The 18,227-nt window shown below is 38.1% G+C and overlaps 1 protein-coding gene across 1 annotated transcript in view; it reads right to left on the bottom strand.

The window, feature by feature from the left end:
• Window positions 1-1,619: 1,619 nt before the first annotated feature.
• The window catches only part of XIRP2 (xin actin binding repeat containing 2), a 604,615-nt gene continuing 588,007 nt past the window's right edge, over window positions 1,620-18,227 (bottom strand). The window contains exons 12-14 of the mRNA XM_079924291.1: window positions 8,675-18,038; window positions 6,232-6,365; window positions 1,620-1,709 (exon numbers count right to left, since the gene is read on the bottom strand). Coding sequence (XP_079780417.1) covers window positions 6,271-6,365; window positions 8,675-18,038 — 9,459 coding nt within the window. The 3' untranslated portion in view covers window positions 1,620-1,709; window positions 6,232-6,270. The remainder of the gene's footprint in view (window positions 1,710-6,231; window positions 6,366-8,674; window positions 18,039-18,227) is intronic.

Raw genomic sequence — 18,227 nt, 5'->3', positions numbered from 1 at the left:
TCATCTCTTCGTTCCATTCAGATTCAAACCAATTATGAAAAACAACGTATAGTGTAATACAAGGAATATTCCATTGTGATAGACATGAGATTTCTGAACGTTTACAAGTTCAACAAAAGGTTATCAGAATCCCCAAAGTCCTATTTCAGGGCATTGATATTTCTCGATGCCTGAGTGCAGACTGCAAGTGGCCAGAGATGTTTCACTCAGTGTCACTGTAGCACCTGTTCCTTTTAATTTGCTCTTCCACCGTGAGTTGTTCAAACTGGACCTCCACTGTGGGAAATGGAGGCTCAGCTGTAAATTCACTGCTTGAAGCATCAAAACTTGTGTTTCCATTAATACGTGCTGCTCCTATTGTTTCACCATGCCAATGTCTGATGTCCTTCTCCAATTCTCTTAGATATAAACATGGCATATTTTTAATATGATCTACAGAATCTATTAAATTACTCTTAAAAATGTTCTCATTCTTCGTGGAAAAAGCAGCAATTTTCACAGTGTTAGACAAGAAGAACTGTAGGTTTTTGTTATTTGAGTGGTTTCCTTTGATATTTAAGATATTTGTATCAGAAGAGGGCATTGACCTTTTCCCCTTTACTATGATCCTGTCATTGAGGCCTGACTTGGGGACAGACTGCATAGGACTGCCAGCAGTAGCTCTGTCAGTCTGTTTATCAAGAGCCATAGCCAGTACATTCCCCGAGTAAGTCTTTTCAGATTCAAATACACCAAGTAACTCTGAGATTCTAGAAGCATTTTCTAAGTTTTCAGTTTGATATTCATTTGCAGTGTAGTGCGCTTCACTTGACAGTGGCAATAGATTAGGAAATTCTAAAATAGATGTCTTCTGCCTGCAATTATTCAGATATGACGCTGCTACATAATTGTTATTATTATTCTTATTCAAATTCTCTTTACGACTTTCTGGCACCACCTCATCATCAGTGTTAGTAACCTGTGAAACTTCTGTACCATCAGGTTCATTAGTTTTTTCATTTTTCTCCTTCTCAGCACTCTGCACAACCACATTACTGTTGTCATGAAGATCCATTTCACTTTTCCTCTTATTCTTTGTATCTTTGGGCTCATTCAGCTTATCTTGCACATTCTTATTCCCCTCCTTCTTCTCATCTTTTCTTGCTTCATACATTTCCATTTCTTTGATTCCTGTAACATCCACTTTCTGACACATGTGGATGGGCTGCAGACATGGTTGCAGGAAAGGAATGTTATCTTGTTCTTGTCCTTTATTTTCCACAGTTTTCATGTGTTCTATCTGCGACTCACTTTTAAATTCAGCAGATGTAGAGGTTGTCATTTCCGGTGGCCATTTAGGTTTACTCATTTTGAGCTCCTCCTCAAGGGGGAAGGTTTTCTTAGGCATCTCCCTGGAAGGGGGCCAAATGATTTTTAATTTTCCCCTCTCCCCACATTTTCTCAAGTCATCCCTTTGCCCTTCACTGTTACCAGCACCTAAATGTTTATTAAGCTCTCCAAGCATGGGGGTATTTTCTGCATTGTTTTTACACATATTTGGTTCTTCATTGGGAGTAAAGTCAACTGAGCTGCTTTGATTTTTGCAATTCCATCGATCTTTATGCTGTTTGTGTCCAAAACCTTCATCATAATTTCCTTTAGATTTGAAAAGTTGTTTAAAGTGAGGTTTACAATATATTTGTCCATGAAGCGATGCATAATTTCCCAAACTGCCAAAAAGAAAAAAAAATTTTAACATTCTAAATATACACTGCAAATTCATAAGGAATTAGGGAATTGATTATTTCAAGAATGAGTCAGAGATTCAGCACAATTAACTTACTGGCAATAGGAATGTGCTTATTAATTGAACATTCCTGTTAGATAATAGTCATCACTAATGCCCTACATGATACCTGTCTCGGAGTATTTAGAATTTCATGCTGTATGTCAGGTATTGGTATAATAGGTATTATAGTGTAAATGCATATGTAGTTATAGATGGTGTAAAATGATAGGACTAAGTCTTTGCTAACTCAGTGAATTGTGTGAGGGGTTTCAGTTTTCAATAAATCCTGAATAGCATACATGCAAAAATCAACTATTTGAGCTTCCTTGTTAACTGGGTTTTGAATGAATTGGAAAGCTTGCCTATGCAATTTTTTATCTTGTCTCTTTGGAGAGATTAACAAATAGAATGCCTGTTAAAATTAAAATCAAATTTAGTCAAAGGCAGCAGCAGCATTTTTTGAATATTTCTGAACCTCCACATAAAAACAGAAAGCAAAACTTAAAACCCATGGATAAAATTACAACAGAACTAAGTGACAAGGTATCCTCACCAACCTCAAAATACAAGGAGGCAAGGACAAACCAACAATAGCTACAAGACTAGCATAATAGTTACATCTGTATGGGTGACAGTAGAGGGAGAAATGAAGGTGTCTAATGGACTTGACAATATGAGACCACAAAATAGGCAATCAATATTTCCTGGAAAGTGTCACATGCCAATCAGAGAGCAGCAGCTGAAATTGGGAGGGGTTTTGCCCGTTTCAATAGCCAGTGAGTGCAAAGGCCCTGTGGTAGGAAAGACTGAAGAGGCTAGTGAAATCAAACTCAAAACTGACCCACTGAGATCCCCTCTTAGAACAAGACTCTACCCTGCGAAAAAAAATTATGGGAGTGGAATCAAAATTGAGTTGGATAATGATGACAGAAATGAAAAGAAGGTCCCAATCAACATGGGGGAGAGGATCCAAGGCAGGAAATCCAAGAAGTCAAGCCACCATACTTTTTTGAACAGTATATGAAAACCAGGAGAGGCAGTTCTGTGAAGGTGGGAAAACCATCCTGAATTTTGCTTCCTTCCAAGATTTGTATAAACTAATTCCATATAAAAAGGAGCAACAGGAAAGTATCAAGGCCAAATAGTATATGAAGTTATTATAAGAAATGAAAGAATAAAGAGCGTTAAAATATCATTGTAGACAATGAAAACATGCTAGAAAAATGTGTTCTCAAAACATCAAAAATTTAACCTAATATTTCAAAATGAGCTAAAAGACATTAAGAAAATGATAAAAGACCTGAAAGAACAGCATGAATTGTAATTAGAAAAAGTCAGAAACAAGGTATCAGATACCAGGAAGAAAATAGAAGTAAAAGGAAAAAAATCAAGTATGTCAGCAATTAAAACTAAATTAAAAGACATACAAGAGCAAATCCATAGAAAGTGTCTTAAGAAAAACAGGAAAATCAAAAGCTGAAAATTTATAATCATAAATGAAAAAGGAGATAAGGATATGAGAGATAATAGGAGCTCCTGAAGAAGAAAATAATGAAACAAGTTAAATATTAAAAAGCTATAATTTAAGGAACTTTCCCAATATAAAAAAGTATGAAACTACATATTGAAAGAGCACACTAAATAACTGACACTATTGATCCAGAATGACCAATACCACGAAGTATTCTAATAAAATGACTAGGTTTAAGAAAAAATCCTTTGTGTATCTAAAAAGAAGAAAAGACCGTATTACTTATAAGGGCAAGAAAATTAGATTATTATCAGATCTTTCCAACACTTCATGCCAGAAAAAAAAAGAAATAATGCATATAAGATACTCAATGAAAGAAAATGTAAGCCAAAAATTTTACTTTCTGCAAAACTTACCTTCCATTGTAATGATCACAAATTGTTATCAATATATAAGAACTCAAGGAATAAAGTTTCTATGAGCCTTTTCAGAGGACTCTACTTGAAAATAAGCTTGAACAACCAGAATGACTATGGAAATGTCAACATAAGGACAGTTCGCAAGCATTAAATAAATTGTTATCTATAAACTGAGATGAAATGAGGGCAAAGAGGGAGATAATATGACATGCATTGGCTACATACTATGACACCAAAGACATAGTAGGACAATTTTAAAAAATGGGGTGTGGGTGATCAGAGGGGCAAATGCAATTTTTTAATGCTTTGATAATCAAATCAGTGGTGTTGATAGTTTTGTGATTCCAAAACTTGTTGTCCAAATGAATATGGGAGAGTCTAATTCTGTTATCTCCTTTTCCTTTGAGAACTGGAAGCCCTGAAGTGGAAGAAAGGAGGTCCAGATGTAATAGAGAAGAGGCTAAGCAAAAGGAATGCAATTTTGAATTCAATTTGGAAATATCACTATGAATTCATGATATATTTTTTCTTTATACATAAATATTTACTAGCTCTTAACACTAAAAAAGCTTAGAAATAGTGATCAACCCAGTAGAAAGAGCATCAAGATTGTAGTCTTGAAATATCATTTCTCACTAAAGGAAATCAAGGCTTGGAGAAATAACTGGTTCCAGTAAATGGAACAGTAAATGCACAAGAGGAACATGGGACATCTAGTCCTATCAGATAATGAGGAAGTTATCACAGATTACTAAGGTCCTGTCAAAAGGACTCAGGATACAACTTGAAGTGGCTTCCACTGGCCAGGGATAGGATAACTGGAGTTTCAGTAATGATGATAATTGCATCTGATTGAAACCAGTCGAATATGTGTAACTCTGTGAGTTTATAAAGACATTAAAATATTTTAAAAGTGGTTATCTCTAGGTGGTAAGAAACCATTACATTAAATTGTTAAATAAATAACTGATACATTGACAAAACTGGTAAATAAAGGGAAAGAATTATGTACTTATTCTGCCTTTCCTTTATCAGTTGTACCCCTGTGTAACCAAATAGCAAATGAGGGGAAGCATCTTCCATAAAAGTATTCTCATGATGAAAAAGGAAGAACAAAATTAGAGTATCAGCATTTTGCAAACATCAATTAATGGATATAGGTATTAAGCTTCAATACCTGCTATGATCACAAAATGAGAAAAGCAGACTCCCTAGGTTCTTTCAAAAGGAATCTAATCTTAGTTTAAACTAGAACCTAGATTCAGCTGACAGTCTGTTGAAAATACAAAGGATAAAGGAGCATGTGAACTGCACTGTGAGTGTGCAATCAGCAATTCCAGACTGTGGAAAACTCTACCAGTCAAATATCCTGGGTCCTTCACAAATAGATTGCAAGAAATGAAAGGAATGGATGGAAAGTCTATAGATTAAAAAGACGTGAAAGACATATCAGAGTTTTAAAAACGGACAAAACTAGAGTATAGAATCTCGGAAAGCACGTTTGGATAAATAAAACTATAAAAATGCAAGGAAACAATTACTACAAAGGATACCATTTACTCACACGCAAGAGACAGGTTGTGTTTGGGTGGGGCCCAGGGAGGAAGGAGCTTCTGGAATGACTAGCAATGTCGTATTTCTTGACCTTGACAGTGGTAACAATATGTTTACTTTATAATAATTTAGTGAGCCACATACTTGCTTTGTTTGTTTGTTTTTGTATTTGTGGGTTTTTATATCATGATTTTTTAAAATAGCAGTCATTGAATAAATATTTTTGAGTCCTTATTGTATATCTAGGTGTTGGCAAGACAAACATTAATACATTTCCTACAGCCAGTGACAACTACATTAGATTGTGTTAAGAACGGGACAAGCACAGGGGATGCTGTGATCCACACAGGGGAGTTAAAGCAGGTTTCGTCAAAGACATAAAGTCTCAGTTGAGATCTGAAGAATGAGTGGTTATTAGCTGGGTGGAGAGCTGGGAGAGAGGCATGGGAAAACTCCTCCAAGGAGCAGCAATAACATTTGGACAGCTAGATGTGAGAGAGAAAAATAATGATTTTGAGGAACTGAAAGAAATTCATGAAAAGTAACGTGCAACAGGAGGAAGGGGTGTTGGGAGATGAGAAGGGACAAGATCTTGACGTGCCTTTTAATTCATATTTAGATGTTAATTTTGGGGAGAGAGGAAGTCATTATATGTTTTAAACTGAGAAGGGCTCTCAGATTTGCATTTTAGAAAGATCATTCCCCCTGCACTATGGAGCATGCCACTGGGGCAGGTTGGTGGTGGTGAGAGTAACACTTGATTTTTCTTATTTATGTGATCTCCATGCTGGGACAAAAGGGACCCTTCTGGATTTGATTAAGAAAGTAAAATGTCAAAAGGAAAAAGGTCACAGCCATCCTGAGCAACACATAACAGAACATGATCACATTCCTGTTTGGTGTTGTTTTAACTGATGGCAACAGGATCTGGAAAAGTTGACATCTTTCTAGAGACATGATGTTATAAGTATACTGCAGACTGTTCAAATATTCGTGCCCCAGACCGCGAAACATTTTACCTCAGTTTACTGTTGCAATGGTGGCAGCGGAAACAGGATTTATGAAAACTCTGCCTGTCTGCTACTAGGCACTCCATTGGATAAACCGTCTTCTGACAAAGTATACATATTTCCTTGTCTTGGAGTTGCAGTTTCTAAAAATAAAAATTTATAAAAGCTTATGTAATATTGTCTTCAGTCACATGGTTAAAACAAAACAAACAGCAACAGCATATTAACTGGCCATGCAGTGAGAGCAGAAAGCGCTAACACTACTGCCCTGGCTCCGCTGGGTGCAGGGCATCCCACCATCAGGTTTAAGGTCCTGGTACAATCAACCTTATTCTAGTGTCTCTATTATTTATACATCGTAAAAGCAGATTTTATTATTTAAGGAAATAAAACATGAGTATAACGTGTTCATTAACTTTAATACATTCAAAAGAAAATATATAGGGAACTCAGCCATGAGGAGCCCTGAGAGCACTTATCATTCTAAATAGCTCGGCATTCCATATATATAAAGGTTTACACCTAACTTGGTCCAAAGTGTTTGTTTTTAAAGCATTCTGAAGAGATTTTCCCAAAACATATACATATCTTTTTCAGCTGATACTGTGTTTGTTTAGATATTTTCTTGATGGCTTAGTGTTGACTCTCTAACACCAGTTCTTTTTTTTTTTTTTTTTTTTTTTTTGCGGTACGCGGGCCTCTCACTGTTGTGGCCTCTCCCGTTGCGGAGCACAGGCTCCGGACGCGCAGGCTCAGTGGCCATGGCTCACGAGCCCAGCCACTCCGCAGCATGTGGGATCTTCCCAGACCGCGGCACGAACCCATGTCCCCTGCATCGGCAGGTGGACTCGCAACCACCGCGCCACCAGGGAAGCCCTAACACCAGTTCTTAACTTTAAGATGAGCCTCCTAACTACACTGAAATGTTCAGGGCCATTTGTCCTCAATCTGAACGGCTTAAGATTTTATGCCTCTGGGGATTCTTATATCTGCCTCTTATGATTTTCCTCCCTGTACCTACAGTCACATGCTGCTGCTCGCATGTGAATGCCAGCTCCTATGAATAATAGTAGTTATATTACTAACCAGTGTTTGTATAATGGTTCAAAACTGACACAGAACTTTCACCGGAGTATTGTTTTGATCTTCACAACAATCCTGTGAGAATAAGTAAGCTTTCATAGTAGTTATATACAAGAGCATATAGGCTCAATAAAAAATATACATACACTTTAATGCTTTGATGCTCAATTTTGGCTACTGAGAAATCCCCTTGGTTGATTTTGTTCTACCAGGAGACACACTTCTATATTTAATACCATTTTCCTTGTGTTTTTTATTTGTAGTTATCTTAGAAACTGAGCATTTGAAATTAGACAGCTTTGCTTAATTATGCCAGAAGCAAGTACATTAAGAAATCATATTAACCTGATAAACTAGACACATATGTTGCAAATACGATAGAGGCAGAATTATTAGTTTCAGCAGTTTTTATTTTTAAACTTGCTATTTCAGTCTGTCCAAAAGAATGCACTACATTAATTATGTCAAGTCTTTTTATTGTGAAGTTTCATTAATTGTAAAAAGCAGGAAAATATAAAGAAATGAGCTGTTCTCTGACGTTAAAAAATTTGTACTAAGTTCATATGTTTTAAATCTCCCTCCTTCCAAATATAATCATATTTTAAAATTATTGTCCATGTTCATCTGTGAATGAGGCCAATTGAGCTATAATTTGGGGTTTAAAAAAGGTGAAAAAATCATTTATAGAAAAAAAAACACTGGCAGTAGAGAGAGCTAATTCCATCCAACTCAGTAACAATAATTTATATACAAAAGGTCTAATTCCATACCTACACTTTTGTCAGAGATCCCAATTAATAAAAATCCTTAAAACACATATGAAGAGTGTAAATTGTTTCTTGGATTATTAACAGGCTGTGTTGAATTCAAGCTCAAACACCACTTACGTCTGACAGTTAAAAATCTGTCAACAGTAGGTCAAGGAATATTATTTAATATTGTCTGTAACAAGTGGTTGAAATAATAACTTTTCATAAGACATATTCATAATGTGCTAATGGTATACAATGATTAATAAATATATAGTTCTATATAATAGTTAATACTATCACAATAACAATTATTATTATACCTGCTGCTTTATCCACAGCCTTATTTACGTTGACAAACACAGGTCTCAATAATCTATATAGTAGTATTTGTTACTCTCACAAAGTGCTGGTGAATCATATTAAATTCCTTTGTAAAGAGAAAGTAGTAAAAGCAAGCATTGTAAAGGGAAGGATATCAACAACCAGGGAAAGCTGTTAGTTTTAGGTTATGTTGTTTAGTACTTTCCAGGTACTCTTTTATCTGCAAATCGTCTTAGTTATGGAACAGGTGCCTTTAAATGGGTTAATCTTACTTCACTCTTTGCAAGCTCATTTACCACTCATAAATGCAGATTCCTCTTGGAAGGTGGTTTTCATCTCAGTTGCAGAAGCATCTGAGGTTGCATATCCCAGGTTTTTAAAAACTCTTTCACTCTCCTGCCACGTCTGTTGAAAATTCCTCCTGAGTTCTGTAGGTGAATCAGAAACATCTAAAATATGGCCAGCGATGACATCCTCATAGGTTGGTGGGGCGTGCTTGAAGTCAAAGCCGGATCTGCCACCTTCTGAGCCTTGTGATGAAGAGACCATCATCCTCGACCCAACAGCTTGACTCTCAAATGCATCCACACCTGAGAAAAGTTCACTTAGAGATCTTGTTTCAGAGCAGATGCTGGGCGGCTTAACAGGCATCGTTTCTTGCAGCTCTCTAGGATGACTGTGAGAAAAGCCGGTAAAGCTAGCGCTTTCTAAAGATGATAATCCAAATTCCTCCTTACAAAATGTACGACTTTCTTGTTTTATATTATGGTTTGCTTCTCCATTTGCATAAACTCTTCTATTTGACTTTGCGTCAAAACCTAGGCCATCCTCAAATCCCCTGAACCATGTGTTTATTTCATTTTCATGGTCATTCATGACATTTTCAGCCACTTGAGCAGTCCGGTTGGCGGCTTCATACCTCTGCACGTGCTCTGATAGGTGAGGTTTTTCGACTTGGCGGATGATTTCGACTGCGTCAAAACTCGCAGTATCTGGCACTCTGCGCTTAGTGGAATTTACTCCATCTTTGTAAACGTAAGTCGCCCTTTTCCCTACTTTCCTTTCTTCCTCTTGAGCTTCCATGGATTCTCTGAAGGAACCACTATCAGCGTGATTTACACTTATAGGTATTGTGATTGTAGGTGGAGAGTCCCTACCACGAGCCTCTATCTTAATTTGACGACGAAGTGTTGCAGGAGATGTGATGATCTCAGTCCTCTTCTCTACAATGGGAACCGGGGTTATGGATGAACCTGGGACGGTCCCCCTGGATAACTTCGCAGTGGTGTCTTTGAGTTTGACAAGCTGTTCAGAGTGACTCTTGGGTGGAGACGGGGAGGTATTTGCTCTGAGAATTCTAGGTGGTTGTGACACAAGTCTTGGTGATGGTTCAGCAAAACTGTCCTTTTCAGGGGACTGGGAAAGCTTCTCCTTAGCAGAGGTTTCTGTTGGCCGTGCAGTAGACTCGATTGTTATGAAAGTTGGTGATGGCGGGCGTGTTTTTAAAGAGGGAGGAGAAGTCTTGGCATCAACTAGTTTAATTTCCTGATGGGTTTTCACATGATGCTGAGCAGTTGCTTCTTGATGAGTTGCTACTTGGTGGTGCTCTGTTTTTTCTACAATTGTATTTTCTTTCTGCTCAGTGTTTTTATTATAGCTGACATCAGCATTAGACACTTTAGATAATGTTTCATTAACACTAGTAGCTTTACTTCTCTGCTTTCCTGCTTTAGAGGATATCATGGCTGTTTGAATTATCTTTTCACAGGACACAAGCCTATCCTCTGCCTGAGTTTTAATGTGCATTATTTCTTCTTTGATTTTTTCTATGTTATTCTCCATAGCAATGCGAAGTCCATATTCTCTTTTTTCTTCACTTAATAGCCATACTGGAATAATATTTAAGAGCATCTGAAATGTTTTAATGCCATTTTTATCTGGCTCTGCTTCAAACTCTTTTACCCTAGACAAAATCTGTTGTAGTTCTTCACGTTTTCTCAAGAATTCCAATATATTTACCGCACATTTTCCATCTTCCTGCTGGGATTCTCTCACAGAGGAAAATAAAGATTTGTCCTGTGTCATCTCTTGCTTTGAATCTTTAGTGTTAGAAAAGACTTGTTTCTGTTGTATGCCCTTGACGCCAAGACATTTTTCTTCTTGCAGATTATTACATGGCTGGGGCAACTTTTTATGTTCACCTTGACTTTCAGAAGTCTGTATATATGTTTGGTGAAAATTCTGAGTCTGTGAATCAAGATGTGCACCAGTAACCTTTTGTTTGACTACCTTCTGGGCTGATTTATTCAAATGTTCTTGTTTTCTTTCAACTACTAGTTTTTCTTTCTTTGGACCAATCATTGGTGGTCCCTGAATTGTTTCTTCACTTCCTGGAAGTTTCCCACTCTCAGATTCTCTAAATTCTTTTTGCTTCTCATGAAATATATTGAGCTTACTTTCATGGCTTTTCTCTGTGGATTCTGTAGGCAGTTTTACTGTTACTGTCTTCTCCTTCGTCGGTAACTGATAATATTTTTCAGCCACCAATTGCTTATTGCTACATTCAGTCCTTGCTTCTGTTTTCTCGGTTTCCTGGTACTGTTGTTTGGTAACGGTTTGAACATCAACTTCAGCTTGCTTTTCATGGCTTTCAGAGCTGTGGCTTGTTTCATTTAACTTACGGTCTAGAGTTGGAAGCTTGATGGTTTTAACTTTGAAACTGGGGGAAACTGGTTTGCTTTGGGGCAAGTGCAACTGCTCCAGATACTTCTTCTGTTGTGTTTGCTGTGTCCTACATTCTTGGTGACTCTGTTTAATTTCACGAGCTGATTTAGATTGGATCATGTCCCTTGAGCTCTGCAAAACTTCCTTTTTCACGGTATCTTTGTCTTCTGAGGCTGTTGGAACACGCTGGAGCCTCTTGGCAGTGAATGTCACTGCTGGTGTTGTGGAAAGCTGGTTATCGGTACACACTCCTAGTACTTGAGAAAGACTTTGAGAGACTGGGTTGGTTTGAGCCACAGTGACCCCTGAATCCATTCCAGCTAGGGGGACCTCCTCCTTTGTTTTTTGTAACAGCACTTCCTTTTTCAACTCTGATACGTTTTGATTTTGGCTTTCTGTTTTGACTAGGTTGTAGCAAGAACTCTCCTGTTTTTTCTGTTTTTCAAGTTCTTCTCTTTGTTGTCTGTATTTTTCTTCAGCTATCATTAAAGGCGTCTTAAATTTTCTCATATAAGGTTTTGGACTTTGCTGTCCTGAACCTGCTGGAAATGAATGGGATTTTACAAGAGGTGCTATCAGTTTTTCCTTGGGTGGTGAAGTTTCTGGAACTGTCTGTGAGAGAGACCTTGTAGAGTCCATAGATAATTGTTTTCTTTTATCAAGACTTTTTCTAGATACGTTCTGCTTTGTCTCTATGTGTTCACTGCTACTTGCCATTATTACTCTTTTCTGATCCTTTGAGGGAGTAATTTTACATTCCATATCTGGTGGTGAATTTTCCAATTCAACTTTTGGGGAACTATGATTCTTCTTATCTGCTATCTGCTTGGGAAATTTGGGTTTGGGGAGTGTGGGAGGTGGCAAACGTCCTCCAGATTTTCCTGTTATGATTTTAGCCTGAGAGCTTGAGGCTTCTTCTTGGGAATATTGTATGAATGCTCCACTGTGCTTTTCTTGAACAGAAGAGGAGAGGAGATGTGCTGGTTTTAGAGATGGAGCTGGCGGAGGGGGAGGTGGTGGAAACATTGCTAGACATTCTCTTTCAAACTTCTCATCTTCTGGTGGTGGAGGAAGAGGGAGGCCTGGGAAATTCTCAAATTCAGCCTTTATTTTCTCTGTGGACAGTGAGGGAAGAAACACATTTTTTTCAGGCAACATCATGAAAGGAGGTGGAGGAGGAAGAGGAAATTCAATTTCAGCTGATGAATTGGAAGGTAGAGGAGAAGGTGGAGATGGAGGTGGAAGAGGGAACTCACTTTCTTTTGCATTATTTTCAGGGTTACAGTTGATTGGATTAAAGGACATTTCCATTGCCATTTTTAAGTCTTTGGAAGTATTTGTCTTCGTTAGAAAGTCCTGGCTTTTCAGATGAATATCAGTCTGCTTTTTGTCAGTTGCCTTAAATTTATTGCGGCTTTTTTGGGCGACTTTCACTTCTGTTACATTTGACATGTCTTGATCCACAGGCAAAGTCTGCCACACTGGTTGAGGGGTCATGTTCTTTTTCTTTATATCTTTATTAGAATATTGCATTTCTTGCTTTAACAGAGTCTGCTTCTGAAAGTCCTCTGAAACTTCACATGTTTCTCCAGCCATCTTGTTGACTGGACCCTGGGTTAAACTGGGCTTAGAGCTTTGTGTATCTGTTGATGTTTTAGTGTTTTTGGTATGTTTAGGACTCTTGTCAGGTAAAGCCTCAATCTTCTGGTGGTCATTCCTCACTTCACAAGTTTCAGTCTGTTGCTTTCCAATTGTTTTATCAATAGATTGGGTAAAGACAGCATCCTTCTTCTGTTCTCTCACTGTCTCTGATTCCTTGGTTTTTAGATGTTCCCTAACTGACACAGTTGAAGTCAGTTGTCCACTCACATGTTCATCTCTAAGATGTTGCTCTGTTGTGTTATCAGTCCAGATACCCATTCTGTCTCCTGATCCCAACACATTTTTAATAGCTTTGTGCTGTGAATTAGATAACCTTCTAAGGTTTTTCTCAAGAGCATCATTGTTTTGTTCACGATCTATGACAATCTTTACGGTGCCCTTGGGGGCTTTTGGAAGATGAACCTCAGTTCTTTCTTCTCTTAAATCCCCATGACAAGATTTGCCTCTAGTTTGATTAAGAATGTCTGCTCCCCCCTGCCACCTGGCTGCTGGCTCAAATGGTCCTGGTCTTGGCTGAAGAACGCTTGTTTTGTCCCTCTGGACAGCCACCTGATGATTCTCGATTTTCTGCTCTTCCTCAGATCCTACCATCACAGATTGCACATTTTCTTTGATTACACTTTTTTTATTTACCTCTTTGAAAGCTCTTTGTGCTTCTTTTAGGTTCCTTAATGATGCTTCAAGGTCATCTCGGATAAGCTCCTTTTTCAGGATTTCCATCCTTGTGTTTGCAGTCTTTTCAAGGCATTCAGTAGCTTTCTCTATATCCCCAGGGACGACATCAGGCTGTTTAGATTCTTTCCATTTTTGGTTTGATTCCTTCAGTGACTTGAGTGTGACCAGCATGTCACCTTTTATAATTTCTTCTGTTTTAGCCACTGTTTTCTGACTTATGGCCTGGCTCAGGGAATTTAGGGTTGACTTCAAATCACCTTTTATGATTTCTTCTTTGGGTGACTTACAAGATGTACTCTGAGGCTCTGTCAGAAAAACCTTAACTGTATTATGCACATCTCCTGGGATGATGTCAGTTTCATTAACAGTACGTTCAACCTGAGATTGCCTTTTCTTTAATAACAGTTTTGTACCTTCTACATCGCCACCAATTACATCTTCCTCTTTTTCTTGTTTCCTAGCTGTTAGTGTTTCATCTGACCATGTCTGGAGCTGTCTGAGATAATCCAAAGCTCCAGTTTCTATGCATGTTGTAAAAAACTGAACATTTCCCCTCTCAGAGGCATCGATTTTAACCCTTTCAGATATTTTATTGTTTGATATGGAAGATAGCAAATTATGAATGGTACGTTTTACATCACCCCCTATTACTTCTTCACGCTTAATTGTGTCACCAGCATTTTCATGAAGAAGACAATAGATAGTCATGTGAACATCACCTCTTTCATCTTCCTGAATCAAAATGCCTTTCTTTACAGATCCTTCCTCGGAGAACAGGTTTTTTATTGCTTGTTGGACATCACCACTCACTATCTCTTCTTTTTCAGCATGAAATTCTGTTGATCTGTTTAATAATTGAGTTTTGGTCAAATTAACGTTTCCCTTCTCTTCTTCACTAACCAAAATCTCTCTTTTCTTACAGTCTCGTTTGGAAAGTAGCTTCACCATTATACTTCTGAGGTCAACCCTGACGATTTCTTCTTTCTGTATCTCAGGAGAGGCTTGATTCAGGAGCTTGTATTTTGCCATTCGAACATCCCCAACTTCATCAGCTTCAATGATGATTCCAGGAGCCTCAATAACTTTTTGAGAGTAGAGTTCTTCTAAGGTTTCTTTAATGCTCTTGCCAATAACTTCCACCTTTTCTACCCTACTTTCAGTAAATTCATGAAGGGGTGTAGTTTCAAAGAGCCATGTAGTTGTCTTGACATCAGAAGGAGGGATTTCTTCCTTGGTGATTTTTGTGATGCTTTCATCTGCTTCCTTAATAGAATCTAAAGTTTGGTTTTCAAAAAGCCATACTGCCTGCTTCACATCACCTTTCTGCATATCTTCCTGGGTGACTGTTTTGATATTTTCATATCCTGACCCTTCTCCTCTCAGCTCATCTAGAGTGTGGGTCTCAAATAGCCAAGTAGATGTTTTAACATTGCCCTTTTGTATTTCATTGACACTTACTGTTCTTATATAAGTCTTCTTATCCAAATTTTCAGACTCAAAGAATTGTTTACTTGTCTTTACATCCCCACCTTGAATATAGTCTACAGTGGGCACAATACCATGTGGCTCTTTTGCAATCTGATCCAGTGGCTGGGTTTCAAATCTGTATCTGACAGAACTAACATCTCCCTTCTGAATGTCTTCTTGTGTGACAGATTTAATAACATACACAGTCTCTGATTCATTAATGGAGTCTAATGGTTTCGTTTCAAAAAGCCACCTTGTCCCTCGTACATCTCCATGAATTACCTCTTCCTTTTTAACTGTTGTCACTTCATGATAACACCCTTCTCCATCTTGAATTGCATAGAGTGGATGGGTTTCAAAGAGCATTCTGTAGCTTTTTACGTCACCCTTTATTGCTTCTTCAGTAATTGTTTTCTTGGTGCTAATATAGTCAGATTCTTCTTTAATCTCGTCTAAAGAAAAGGACTCAAAAATAAAGCACCCCTTTCTTACATCTCCACCTTGTATGTCTGTCACTGTCTTAACTAATTTATCACCTTCTTGGCTTTCTTTTATCATATCAATTGGTTGGTTTTCAAAAAGCCACCTGCAGTTTAAAACATTGCCTTTCTGAATATCTTCAGTCTTTAGGGTTTTGATCTTTTTCAAAACTTCCTCTGAACTGGAACTTATAGAATCTAAGGACTGACTTTCAAATTTATGCCGCAGGCTGGAGACATCCCCAGCTTGGATATCCATTTCCACGGCCTTGATTTCCTTTCCTTCTTCTCCTTTTATGCTGTCCAAATTTTCTGTCTCAAAAAGAAAGCATGCTGTACGAACATCCCCACCATGGATTTCCTCCTGTTTTACAGTTTGCAATTTGACTGTTGCTTCGGAGTCATCTTTTATGGAATCAAGTGACTGAGTTTCAAAGAGCCAAGTACAGGCTTTGACATCTCCCTTATGAATTTCTTCACTGCCAGTCACTAATGAAACTTTTTCATAAAGAGACTCCATTGGCTGGGTTTCAAAAAGCCATCTACAGGTTTTGACATCCCCTTTAATAATATCTGTAGCTTGTTCAGTTTTACTTTCTACTTCTTCCATATTACTAAAATATTTAATTGCATCAAGAGGTTGGGTTTCAAACAGCCATTTAGCAGATTTCACGTTTCCAGTCTGTATTTCTTGAGCAGATATTCCTCTAATTATCTGAAATTTATGAATGCTTTCATCAAACTGGTCAATGGGCCTTGTTTCAAAAAGCCACCTACAGCTTCTTACATCCCCTCTTAGGATTTCTTCTTGCTGGACTGTCTTTACTTGATGATATTTTCCAAGGTGATCTTGAATGGCATACAATGGTGTTGTTTCAAAGAGTGATTTATTTAACTCCACAGCACCTCTTGTGACTCCTTCCACCTCTATTTTATCCGATGCATCAAATTTAATTAAGTTGTTTGATTCAAAGATACGTGTGTAATTCCTTACATCTCCTCTGTCAACCTCTTCAAGTTTCACTGTTCGTATGTACTCTTTTTTATCTTCTCTAATCTCTTCCAGAGGTTGGGTTTCAAAAATCCATTTCTGGTGCCTAACATCCCCCTTTTCTTCTTCAGAAGTAGTAATTTTTTGAAGTTTTCCAACATCAGGGCTATCTTTTAAAGCCTTTATTGGAAGTGTTTCAAATAAATGCTTAGTAGTTTGTACATCACCCCCTATTATCTCTTCAGACCTTAGAGGGTCTGCATCAGGAACTTCTTTTAGAATATCTAATGGCTGTGTTTCAAACATCCAACACTTTCTAGAGACATCTGTACCTATTACTGTTTCCTTTTCAATGATGACCTCTTCTGACTCTTCTTTGATTTTCTCCAAAGGTTGGGTTTCAAATAACCACTTTGCCCTACTCACCCCACCTTTGACATTTTCTTCCATGGATATTCCTCTGATGACTTTAATTTCTGTTATATCCTTGTTAATTGTATCTAAGGGCTGTGTTTCAAACATCCAACGTGCTCTTCTCACATCCCCCTTTTCAACATCTTCTCTGTGAACGGTTTTAATTTCTAGCATTTGACCTGAACCATCTCTAATAACATATAATGGTTGAGTTTCAAAACATTTTATACTTCTCTTAACATTTCCCTTAATTTCTTTGAGCTCAGACCTGAGTTGCAGTAGGTGCACCTCATCTACTGAGTGAAGGTGTCTAAGTTGATCCAGATGTTGAGTTTCAAACATGTATCTCACAGTCTTGACATCCCCCCCGGTTATGTCCTTTATGGCAGTTACTACTGATTCTTCTTGACTTTGATGCATTTTATGCATTGAGTCTAATGGCTTTGTTTCAAACATCCACCGCGCTGTGCAGACATCTCCTCTGGCTAGCTCAGGAATTTTCTCAGCATTTTCTTCAGTGACAGAAGAATGATCCCCCAGAGTATCGATGGGTTGGGTTTCAAACATCCATGTTGTATATCTCACATCACCACCAGCAATGATTTCTCGATCAGTGATGCCCTTGGAGATGTTATCTTCATCTGGAGAGCCATTGTTAATGGAATCTAATGGCTGATTCTCAAAGATCCATCTCATGGACTGCACTTCCCCCTTCAGAATTTCATCCCACTCCAAGTGTTCTCTTTCCGAGTTCAGACATTTTTGAGAACTGTCATTCGTATTTTCAAAAACATACCGGGCTTGCTGCACATCTGCTGAAACTGAGCTCCCCAGGTTCACTTGACGAGAAACAATCTCAGAAACCTCACTGATATAATCTTTTTCTAAGTTTTTTCTTAACTCAGGATGGATGTGTTTGTATAAACGGTTTAATTCATACAAATTTCTTTTCTTGGAATATAATTCTTTGGGGACTGGTGGTATTCTAGGAGGGCTGGGGAGTTCAGGGGACTGGGAAAATGCTGTCACATCTATTGGAGTTTGAAGTATGTCAGGTGGGGGAGGAGGAAATTCTTCTGCCTTTTCCGAAGAAGTGGCATTAACTTGTGCCAGAGTCGAGGAAGTGGCACTGTGGTCACTGTATCTTGTGGTTGATGTTTCCTTCCTCTGGCTGGTTGAAGTGGAAGAAGTGGAAGAGGTACCCACAATTGATGATGGCTTTAAAGTCTCTTCATGTTCATTTTCAATCTTTAAGGGAGAGAAAATCAAATCTTATAAAGATGAGTGTAGTGGTAGAGACTTTTTAGGCACTGCCATTCACCTGTCCACCTGCTATGACATCTGCACTGGGAACAACAGGTGGTATACTCCATTTAGAGACCTACTTAGGAGCAACAGTCAGTATTTGTTACTATCTGCCCTATAATCTACTTGCAC

Source organism: Stenella coeruleoalba (assembly GCF_951394435.1).
Source record: "Stenella coeruleoalba genome assembly, chromosome: 6".
Classification (NCBI taxonomy): domain Eukaryota; kingdom Metazoa; phylum Chordata; class Mammalia; order Artiodactyla; family Delphinidae; genus Stenella; species Stenella coeruleoalba.
Note: the sequence above shows the minus strand (reverse complement) of the source record. Positions and strands in the feature narration are given on the sequence as shown.